Source organism: Symphalangus syndactylus, chromosome 7 (genome assembly GCF_028878055.3).
Source record: "Symphalangus syndactylus isolate Jambi chromosome 7, NHGRI_mSymSyn1-v2.1_pri, whole genome shotgun sequence".
Classification (NCBI taxonomy): domain Eukaryota; kingdom Metazoa; phylum Chordata; class Mammalia; order Primates; family Hylobatidae; genus Symphalangus; species Symphalangus syndactylus.
The window spans coordinates 9,269,279-9,281,291 of record NC_072429.2 but is presented as its reverse complement, the minus strand read 5'-3'; the positions used below and the strand labels follow the sequence as shown (position 1 = coordinate 9,281,291).

The following is a 12,013-nucleotide window of genomic DNA, read 5'->3' as shown; positions in this document are numbered from 1 at the left end:
CACTCTGCCTACCCAGAGTCACAGTGAACTTGGTATTTTGAAAAACCATTGCCTTTTTATTGTCTCTTTTTAACATCAAATGTTTTATAACACACTTGATCCTTTTGTTTCTACCCCCTATTCATTACAGTCAAATTAATAGGCAGTATAATAGGTCTAACAGAATGCTTGCATTTCATTAGGGAAAAATGAACGTCTCTCTCCTGAAACAGGTTGTCGACATAATATTGGTGTATAGAGTGGGTTCAGCAGAGGGATGTTTTTCACATCTTGAATGAAAATGTTAAACGTGGTGCACACAGTATTAACCTGTTTCAAAAAAGTATAGATAAATAATTTATTAAAAAATATATATACCTTGTATATTTAAGACATATTTGGGAACAGGCTAGGATAGGATTATTTAAAAAAAGATATTTACTAGAGTTAGAAATTGCAACCTACTGATTAAATAATACAGGTTTGGTCCTGTAAGATTTGAACCACTTTTCTTACTTTTAGAGCTTCTAAGTAGTTGGAGATAGAGTTCAGGAGGTATTCTTGGCATTCAGTGCTTGGCAGGCCCTCAGGAGCTGCTCCAGCCCTTTTGAGAGGGCTCTGCATCAGGGTTCAAGTCCGCAGCATAGAAGAGCAGGAGCTTCAACAAGTGCACTTTGTCTTGCAGTTGGGGGACAAGAGGCTCCCCCAGCATCTGGATCAGGCGGCTGCGGAAGGCCTCAATCTGCTTCTCTACGTCCACCACTGTGATGTCATCTCCTTGCTGGGGTTTAGGCTTAATCCTTTTGATTATTAAGTCCTTTCGGTCGATCACGGAACTCCTTAAGTGTTCTGCAAGAGGGAAAAAGTCAGTTGGGTGCTCCGAACTGCTTTTTAATTCCTTTTTTACGAAGCCTAATTTTGGTAGGTAGAGACTTGGCAAAGACTTGTTGACTAGCTACAGGGATACAAGTCGAAGGCTGTGTGAGTGCCTGCAGTAACTCCACTTCCAAAAGGCCCTTTGTTCTCGGTTCTCTCGGGTCCTTAAGAAGTTTTACATTAAAAAAAGTGATATGGTTTGGATCTGTCATTTTTTATGATCACATAACATGGTCAAAAAATGAAAATACTGAGGAAACAATTAGACATCTTCCTCTATTCCATGTTCTAGCCAATAGTATTTAACATGAGTCTGATCATGAATAAACAACTAGACAGTCCCAAATTGTAATCCCTGATGTTGGAGGTGGGGCCTGGTGGGGGTGATTTCTCATGAATGGTTTAGCACCATCCCCTTGGTGCTGTTCTAGTGATAGTGAGTTATCATGAGGTCTGGTGGTTTAAAGTGTTTATGTGGCACCTCCTCACTCTATTCTGCTCTGGCCATGTAAGACATGCCTGCTTCCCCTTCAGCCATGATTGTGTTTTCTGAGGCCTCGCTAGAAGCAAAGGCCACTATGCCTCCTGTACAGCCTGTAGAACTGTGAGCCAACTAAACTTGTTTTCTTTATAAATTACCCAGTCTCAGGTGTGTGTGTGTGTGTGTGTGTGCACGTGTGCGTGTGTGTATACTCCTGACCTCAAGTGATCCGCAAGCCTCGGTCTCCCAAAGTGCTGGGATTGCAGGTGTGAGCCACCGTGCCTGGCCTACTCCATGTTCTTGTCAACAGTATATAACATGAGTGTGATCGTGAGTAAGCAATTAAACAATCCCAATCATAGGACATGTACAAAATAACTGGCCTGGACTCTTAAAAAATGTCTATTATGAAAGACAAGTAAAAGCTGGGAACTGTGCTAGACTAAAGGAGACCAAAGAGTATGACTGCCAAGTACAGTGCTTCATATTTGACTGTATCCTGGCTCAATCTAAAATCAACTACCTACAAAGGATATTACTGGGACACTATTAGATAATATTCTATCAAGAACAAGTTTCATGGCAGGCTGTGGTGGCTCATGCCTGTCATCCTAGCACTTTGGGAGGCGGAGGCGGGCAGATCACCTGAGGTCAGGAGTTTCAGACCAGCCTGGCCAACACATGGTGAAACCCTGTCTCTACTAAAAATACAAAAAAATTAGCTGGGCATGGTGGTGCGTGCCTGTAATCCCAGCTATTCGGAAGGCCGAGGATGGGAGAATTGCTTGAACCCAGGAGGCGGAGGTTGTAGTGAGCCAAGATCACACCACTGCACTCCAGCGTGGACGACAGAGCTAGACTCCGTCTCAAAAAAACAAAACAAAAAAAAACAAAAAAAGAAAACAAGTTTCGTGAGTGTGATAATGCATAGTGGTATGAAGTACAATATCCTTACGCTTAGGAGATACATGCTGAACATGCTGAAGTACTTAAGCAATAGAATTATGATGGTGCACTTATCAACTATTTCAGAAAAAATGGTATATACATGGATCAATAGGTAAACCAAATGTATCAAAATCTTAGCAGCTAATGAATCAGCGTAAACGGTATATATATATGAGCGTTCGTTGTACTATTCTTTCAGCTTTTCCGTAAGTCTAAAAATGAAAATACTCAGGAAAACAAAAAGTTATAAAGGTATCTCATCCCAAATCTACAGGCCAGCCCCAATAGATTCTAGAAGTGTGTGGAATTGAGGCAAATGAGCACAAGGTCACATTAGGCAAATGTATTGAGATAGTTCTGGGGACTTGAAGACTTCCAGTTGCACATAATACACCATCATTTCTCAGTCTCCTCATTTATCAAACGGGGATGATGGCACTTTCACTAATAGTTATTAAAAGGATTGAGCTACACTGTATCCAGATTTAGGACACAGAACAAATCATTTTAAGCAGTATATCAGCTTACATTTTAAGCGGTTTATCAGGTTACATTTTCAAGTAATACATTCAATATGTTTTTTCTCAACCTTCAGATGAAATGACGGAAAAGTAAAATCTCTCAAAACTAAAGTCTGTAATCTGTGAAGAAGTACAATAAGTATACAACAGCATGTTCAAAAAGTCTGGAAACACAGGAGACAACGCTGCCTCGAGATGGAAGTGCAAGGCCCTTTCAACATTCAAACAGCACACATTTACTGAGCGAGCACCTAGTGCATATCAGGAACTGGCTAGAGTCTGGGGACACAGTGGAATTGAGAGCCTTGGGCCCAGTCCTTGTGGACTGATATTCTAGTTGCAGGAAGCCTGACAGTAAGTTGGTCAACAATATTGATTATAGTTTGTGGCAAATGCAATCAAATAAATAAATCAGATGCTGTGATAAACAGTAACACTGAGGGGAATAAGGGAAGCAGCGCACTCTAGCCAGGGAGCGTCTGTGAGCTGAGTATTGATGGATGAGGAGGCAACCACGCAAAGGTCAAAGGGAAAAGCAGTCCATGGAGAACAGCAATAGCAAATGCCCTGAGGAAAAGCATGCTTTGAGAATGAGACAGAAAATCAGGGTAGGAAGCCTTCTGCCGTGGTAAGACGCAGCAAGAAGTCCTTCCTGGGTGCAGCCCCTAAACCTTGGACTTCCCAGCCTCTGGAACTGGGTGGAAGCACTGGTACCACGTGTTAATGGCATCCATGGAAGGCAATGAAAGTTACGTTTGATACTTAAACTGTTTCAGCTAACGTAAGGTAATGACTTTAAAAATTGAGAAACTTAAAAAAATCAGAGTAATAAAAGGGAGGCAAGTACTAGATGAGATTTGAAGGTAGGGTAGGCCACATTATAATGCGGAGTTTGGCCTTTGAGAGCAAACAGGGTATCTATAGACTTAGAGGGTTGTAAACAGGGAAATATGAGCTGTTTCATTTGAGACTTGTTAAGAACAGTCTTAGGAAGAAAAGAGCCTTTTTGTAGACTTTGATTTTCTTAAGGCATGTGCCACTCTGAAAAATGTAAAAATGATTTTGAAAGAAGTGGAAAAAAAGTTGACTGAATAGGGTGGGACAGGGGAAACTTAGAGGGCAAGCAAGAAGAATTCGGAGTTTACTAAATCATGCAGGAAAGTTAAAGAAGCAAATGTTAGCAGTGCCCATCTCAGCACTGTCTATGGGGGAGGAAACCCTGGCCGGTGGACTTCAGCCCTGCTGGTCTAGTCAGCAAGGCCTTGGATTTTATGCTTCGGTAGGGATGAGAGTTGTTATGTCAGAGGTTGCTGATTACTGTATGAGGACATTTAGCATTGAAAAGGGTTTGAGCCATAATGCCTGGCTCAAGATATTTCAGCTGACAGTATTGTTAGTAGTTTTGGATCAATACAAGAGTTAGCTATTATTTCTTCATCATCATCATCATCATCATCATCACTATAGGAATCTGCATCATCATCATCATCACCATAGGAATCTCCTACCTAATACGTCAAACCTGAGCTCTTGATCTTTCTTGCAGATCTTTCTCCATGTCAGTAATGGCAGAACCCTGGGAGTCACCCCTCAGACTCAGTCACTTAAGCCCTGTCAAAGTTATCTTCAAAGTGCTTCTGTCCCATCCACTGCCTTCTCCACTGTCCTTCTGTCCTTGCCACACCCTTGTCACCATTACCCCTCCCCTGGCCCCTCTGGCCCTCTGCCAAATGATTCGCTACACATCAGGTAGAGTGGCCTTTAAATTTGCAGATCTGATCATGACACTCCCTTACTTGGAACCAACCACTTTGATGGCTTCACTCTGTTCTTGGAACCAGCCGAATTTCCTCAGCATGGCCAAGATGGCCCTTCACAACCTCCCCCATGGACTATTCTAGTCTCATTTAGTGTTATTCTCCCCTTACTCACTACATCCTTGCTCTGCTAGCTTGTTCTATATTCCTTGGACTCACTAAGCATCTTTTTGCCTCAAGGCCCTTGGACATTCAGTTCCTTCTTTCTGGAAAACTCTTGTCTCCCCATTTGCCTGGCTAACACCATTACTTCATGTCTTTTACTTTTATTTTTTTTGAGATGGAGTCTTGCTCTGCCACCCAGGCTGGAGTGCAGTGGCACAATCTCAGCTCACTGCAACCTCTGCCTCCCGGGGTCAACCGATTCTCCTGTCTCAGCCTCCCAAGTAGCTGGGATTACAGGCACCCACCACCATGCCCGGCTAATTTTTGTATTTTTAGTAGAGATGGGGTTTTGCCATGTTGGCCAGGCTGGTCTTGAACTCCTGACCTCAGGTGATCCATCCACCTCAGCATCCCAAAGTGTTAGGATTACAGGGGTGAGCCCTCACGCCCCGCCTACTTAATGTCTTAGATGAGGTATCACTTCTTCAGGGAGGCCTTCCTGGGTCCCTCCAAAAATACATTTTGTGCACTTGTACTTCCTTCATAGCATTTACTTTATGTAACTATAGGTTACTTGTGTGATTATTCATTTAGGATCAATCTCTCCACTAAACAGTGAGCTCTATGAGGGCAGAGGCCACGCTGGTCTTATTCATTAAGGTTTTCCCAGTGAGCACAGAGGACAGAGAGGACATTCAGTAGATATCTGTTGCCTGGATAAATATATGAATTGAACCGATCCTACCTGCTTCTGCTTTTCCCCATCCGTGGACAGGGCTCCTTGCAGGGAGACCGTGTGTGTGACTGTCCTCAGAATGACTGTGACTGACTTCTGTAAGCTATGCTGGCCAGATGAGCAGGATTCAGGAAAAGCATGCATTTGTTCATTGAAATATTATATGTTCAAATCCCTAGAATTCATACTCATAAACTCCATGACAGGCAGCACTTTGTAATTTTGCTGAGGCTGAAACTTGAGCCACACGGCTATGCAACTGGGGTGGGGGGACTGATTCTCTCGGCCAAAGAACAAGAACATGAGCTCAACTGACAGCCCAGAATCCACGTCTCTGACAGACCTGTTTGAATCCTAGCTCTGCATCTGCTTTTCTCTCAGCCTTTGTTTTCCCATCTGTAACAGGGGGTGATACCTTCACAAGGTTTTTGGATTATATAAACCAGTGCAGGTGAATTTACCTAATCTCTTTTCCTTTCTTCCTCCATGCTGAGAGTTGTTCCCCTAAACAAAAGGAAAGCTTGGGCTCTCTAATCCCTTCCCTTCTTCTCCCACTCTTGCAGCTAGACAACTAGTGGAGCTAGACAACTCAGACTGATCTCAAAATGCCCTCAACAACATCCACAGACCACTCGCAGAAGGCAGAGATGACAAAGGGGTCCTCACAGTAAGATGCTTACTGACTGACAAGGACGCTGACTATTGCAGGGTACCATTCGGCTGTGTTCTTTGCAGGACAATGTTTTCAAACTACTAGTGCTAATTTTCCTCCTTCCTAACCCTTGGACCTCAAAGAAGCTGGAACGAACATTTAAGGATGAAACAGCAACTGCAACGCACCCCATTTATTCTTGGTCAATAGATACTGGTCTGAGGCCTTTCTCTTATCAAAACATAAAAAATATTCTGTAATAAAAGTAGATTCCGTTTCCACCTTAAGTCATTATTGCCCATGATAGTGTATTCCCTGGGAATCAAAATAGAAAGGAACAAGAAATGTTAAAGGTGAACTTTAAAACAAGCTGTTTAATATTAACCTTTCTGGTAATCTCCAAAACAATTACATAAGCCTCACTGAGGCTAAGAACACATGGAACTTGCCTTCGGGTCTTTGTTCGGAGAAGGACATGCAACTTTCTTTGAGGGTGCTACAAATGCACAAACTGCACAATCACATGTCATGCATAGACTGGACAACATACTCTTTTATTTATTTATTTTTTTTGAGACAGATTCTCACTCTGTCGCCAGGGCTGGAGTGCAGTGGTGAGATCTTGGCTCACTGCAACCTCTACCTCCCGGGTTCAAATGATTCTCCTGCCTCAGCCTCCTGAGTAGCTGGGATTACAAGACCCCGCCACTATGCCCAGCTAATTTTTTGTATTTTTAGAAGAGACAGGGTTTCACCATGTTGGTCAGGCTGGCCTCGAACTCCTGACTTTGGGATTCGCCCGCCTCGGCCTACCAAAGTGCTGGGATTACAGGCATGAGCCACCATGGCTGGCTGACAATGTACTCTTTTAAGTGTTAGTTACAACAGTCTGAAACACAGAGAAGACCCTTAGCCTACCTCTGCCCAGGGACACAGGAAGACAGATTCAAGGAACATTAAACACATTACTTTTTTCACTCATTAATAATCCTTGCAAGTTACATACTATCATCCCCATTCTATAGAAGGAAGAAACCGAGGCCTAGAGACATAGTTAGCTGCCCAACACGGAGTAAATGGTGAAGTTTGGATTTAAACTCAGACTTTCTGTCTTAAATCCAGTACTTTTTTTTTTTTTTTTTTAAAGTCTCTACAACCGCTTTCTCAATTCCTGGCCTGAGAGGGTCTGAGAGCTATCTTACTTTCCCAAGTGCCATTACTGAGTTAAAATAAACCTCAATATGATCATGGGCAGGTGCATTTCACTTGTATACTTTTTTCCCTCACTATTTGGGAATAAGTTGCAGACACTGTGCCCCTCTACCCCTCAATACTTCAGTATGGATTTCCGAAGGCCAAGGACATTTACTATCATAATCCAGTATGATTATCAAAAATAGAGAATTTAATATGGACACAATACTGTTATCTAATCTATTAAAGTTTTACCAATTGTCCGAACAACGTACTACAGCCTTGCCCTGCTAGTTTGTTCTATGTTCCTTGGACTCACACTAAGCAACTTCTTGCCTCAAGGCTCTAGGACATGCTGTTCCTTCTTTCTGGAAAACTCTTGTCTCCCCATTTATGACTTCTTTTCTCCTGTTCAGGATCCAGCCTGGGGTCATGAATTGTATGTAGTATTTATGTGCTTTAGTTTCTTTTAAATGTGGAAGAGTATCTCAGTCTGTCTTTGTTTTTAAAACACTGGCACTTTAAAAAAGTACAGGTCAGTTATTTTATAAAAGGTCACTCAATCTGGTTTTGTCTGAAGTGTCCTGCCATTGGATCCAGGTCATGAACTTTTGGCAAGAACATTACATACATGATGATGCATCCTTCTCCGTCAATCACATCCAGGAAGAATGCCAGGTTTCTCCCCTAGCAAGTTACTATTTTTCCTCTAGTAATTAATAATTCATCAGTTCTTCAGTTTTCCCACAGGCCTCATTAATCCTTGGCTAATAAAATCATTCTCATTTGAAGCAGCTATTCCATCATTATCCTGGTCAACATTTACCTTCTGAGGGTTACCTGGTCTAACTCTCTTACATCGTCATTGGTCACTGGCTTCACCTGTGACCTGAGCAGCTCTGAAGAGCCACTTTCACAGACTTGGGGTACCCTACATCTTCTGCAAGATGTACATGTTCACCTTGCTCCTGATTTGCTCTGTACTTCCATTGTATTGACAGATGTTTACAATGTTTACAATGTCCACAGTCAGTGAGCAAAGATGCTGCAGTGACAGGGCAAGGGAGGATGCCAGGGGTCTTCAGGTCATCCCTGAGTCCTTCTCAGGTTCTGATGACTTCTCTTTTTTCCCCCTCCTTGAGACACGGTCTCACTCTGTTGCCCAGGCTGGAATGCAGTGGCATGATCTTGGCTCACTGCAACCTCTGCCTCCCGGGTTCAAACGAGTCTCCTGCTTCAACCTCCTGAGTAGCTGGGAGTACAGGCATGTACCACCACGCCCGGCTAATTTTTGTATTTTTAGTAGAGACAGGGTTTCACCATGTTGGCCAGGCTGGAGGTTCTGATGACTTCTGCTTACCTACACAACCTTATAACTATGAGGACGATGTATTGTTGGCCATAACAAAAACATGTGAATTCTTTTCACAGTGGTGACTCCGGCTATGTCATTTCTTATCCTTTATAATAAGTTACATACAACCAAGGAACAATGTCAACAAATTAGAATCTCCTGTGCAATTATGATTAATACAAATGTCCATTGAGACCTCCCACAACTCCACTTGTGAACAAATGCTCCTTACCTCTTAAAACATGTTGATAACTGGACAACAGAAACTGCAGATGCTCAACCAGTTCGTCCCAAGTCTGCCACTGGCTTTTATCTGACTGCAAAGATAGTAAAATGGATTGATAATAAATGCCTTCCCCAGTTAAAATTTTTGTACAGTTTTCAATTCACCTTTACAGAATGCTCAAACAGTTGTGTTTTAAGCTAAAATCCTATGGGAAGGGTTCGGGCCTAGAGCAAAGAAAGGTGCTCTAGGCCTGAAATTGGGCAGGAAAAAATGTACCTGACACTTGAGCAGTGACGTAGAATTATTTAGAAAGTAGAGGGCCTGGGCCAGAGACAGAGGCAGGCGGGTGGGTGTCTCACAGCTGTGGAGGAATATGATTTCTAACACTTTGCAGCGCAGAAGGTGGCTTTCCATGGTAGTAAAGAACATCTCCCTGTGTGGAGAAGAGGAAGAGGGAGTTAATCATCACAACTATGCTTCAAAGAACATAAGCCACAATTCACTCTGAATGTACAACATTTGTCCTAAAAAAGACAGTTAAGAAGGAATACCACGGACGCCCACAAAATCACAAAACCTGTGGACAGGGTAGAAATGGGTTTGTTGGATTAGCAACTGCTAGAATGAGGAAAAAGTCTTTCACATTTGACAAAGACAAGTTTAGGACACATTAAAAATAATTACTACACGTTGTAACTGTGAAAATTAATCATGAGAATATTTCTGAACGCCTATGATGTGCCAAACACTATTTGGCACAACAAGGAATATTAAGATAAAAAAAGGAGGAACCACTCTCAAAAAGCTGATAGTTGAACAGGGGCAAGGGGTATGCAAAAGGAACTTTAAAAAGTGCAGGGCAAGTGTACTTGTGTGCAAAGTGCTAGTGGTGCTCCAGAGATACACAGAAGAGAGCACATTTGGGGACTGGAAGTGGCCTTCCTATGGAGGCAGAGGCACTGGTGAGAGTGGTCTAGGAGGGGCAAAAAAGGTTCAACGCAGGAGGTATTTCTCTCTTTCTTTCTCTTTCTACTCTCTCTCTCTCTCTCTCTCCCCCTCCCTGCCTCCCTCCCTCTCCCTCCCTTCATCCCTCACCCCACCCTCGCCTTTCTGACATGTCTCACTCTGTCATCCAGGCTGGAGTGCAGTGGTGTGATCATCACACACTGCAGCCTCAATCTCTTAGGTTCAAAGTGATCCTCTGACCTCAGCCTCCCAAGTAGCTGGAACTACAGGAGTGTGCCACTGTCCCTGGCTAATTATTATTTTTTTTGTAGAGATGGGGTCTCACTATGTTGTCAGGGCTGGCCTCAAACTCCTGGGCTCAAGCAATCTTCCCACCCTGGCCTCCCAAAGTGTTGGGATTACAGGCATGAGCCACGGTGCCTGGCCATAATATTTTTTTATTTGAAACTATTTTCTCATCTAATTTTTATGCCAGGGCTTGCTTTATAATCTGCAGATGGTAAACTCAGAGATCTACAAAGGACAAGGACATAATTTCAATATATTGAACACAGTAGGAACTGTAGATAGAATTACCTATAGCAATTCAAATTAAAAATTTAAAAACAAGGCCGGGCACGGTGGCTCACGCCTATAATCTTAGCACTTTGGGAGGCCGAGGCAGATGGATTGCCTGAGCTCAGGAGTTCGAGACCAGCCTGGGCAACAATGGTGATACCCTGTCTCTACTAAAATACAAAAAATTAGCCAGGCGTGGTGGCGTGCACCTGTAGTCCCAGCTAGTCGGGACGCTGAGGCAGGAGAATCGCTTGAACCTGCGAGGCAGAGGTTGCAGTGAGCTGAGACTGCACCACTGCAATCCAGCCTGGGCAACAGAGCGAGACCCAATCCAAAAAAAAAAAAAAAGATACAAAGAAAGGCCAACATCTAGATCCAGCCTCAACACAGTAACTGGTGTTGGACTTTCCTTTCTGTCATAATCAATGATAAAACCAGAGGAAATATAGAAAACAACCATTTTCAGGCATTGGAGAACTTACTACAAAGGACTGTGATTCTTTTTTTTTTTTTTTTTTTTTTTGAGACAGAGTTTCGCTCTTTTGCCCAGGCTGGAGAGAAGTGGCCTGATCTCAGTTCACTGCAACCTCCAGCCCCACCCCCCAGGCAAGCAATTCTCCTACCTCAGCCTCCTGAGCAGCCGGGATTATAGGCACCCACCACCATGCCCAGCTAATTTTTAGTAAAGACATGTTTCACCATGTTGGCCAGGCTGGTCTTGAACTCCTGACCTCAGGTGATCCACCCCCACTGCCTCCCAAAATGCTAGGATTATAGGCATGAGCCACTGTGCCCTGCAGGACTGTGATTCTTGAGAGAAGGGAAACAAAAGGTGGTAAACTTCATCTACTCCAGATTTCTTGCTGGGGGCACTTTCTAATGAAGGCAGAGGAAGGTGTGGGTCCAAAATAGAAGAGAGTGGGCTTCTTGGGCAGACAAAACAGAGGCTGGAGTTTAGGACAGCTAAGGTGTCTAGAATTCGTGTCACAGAATAGGGTGCTCAGGAAATGTTGTAAGGGAACCTGCTGGCACATGTGTAGGGGGAAGCCCCAAAAGCCTGGTGGAGAACAGCTACTGGGGGGCTGCAAGCTGGCTGGGAGTTCTGGAGATCTCAGAGTGCTCAAAGATACTGGTGTTTCAAGGAGTCAGTGTGGAGAGATCTCACTGAATATCCTGGAAATTCAGTTGAGACCCCAGAAAGGCTAAGCCTCAAGAATGTAGCTCCTTAATAAGGGCTGCTGTGGAACCATCCTCACAAATCCTAGAAACAAGCCACAACAGGAAAAAGCTAATCTGCCAGCAAATTAACTGCCTGCCAGAATAAAAGTCAATACTCTTTAAAGAAAGAGAGCAAAATCCAGACTCTCAACAATGTAGTGCCCACAATATCCAGGACACAATAAAAATTACCAGACAAGTAAAAAAAGCAGGAAGATGTAATTCATAACCAGGAGCAAATGTCCATAGAAACAGACCAAGAGGTGACATACAAGTTGGAATTAGTTGCGAGGGGCTTTTAGACAACTATTATAAATATGTTCAAGATTTTCAAAAGCAAGCAAGTAAATTAAGATGTACATAATGAGTGACTAGATGAAGA

At 43.2% G+C, this 12,013-nt stretch overlaps 1 protein-coding gene across 3 annotated transcripts in view; it reads right to left on the bottom strand.

Moving 5' to 3' along the window:
- Positions 1–35: 35 nt before the first annotated feature.
- Positions 36–12,013, bottom strand: part of SIMC1 (SUMO interacting motifs containing 1) — an 84,702-nt gene continuing 72,724 nt past the window's right edge. For 2 of the 3 annotated variants that reach the window (XM_055285015.2, XM_063642517.1), the window contains 3 exons: positions 9,166–9,322; positions 8,896–8,980; positions 36–828 (listed from right to left, as the gene is read on the bottom strand). In XM_055285015.2, coding sequence (XP_055140990.1) covers positions 566–828; positions 8,896–8,980; positions 9,166–9,322 — 505 coding nt within the window. In that variant the 3' untranslated portion in view covers positions 36–565. The remainder of the gene's footprint in view (positions 829–8,895; positions 8,981–9,165; positions 9,323–12,013) is intronic. The other variant, XR_008658812.2, reaches the window with a different exon arrangement.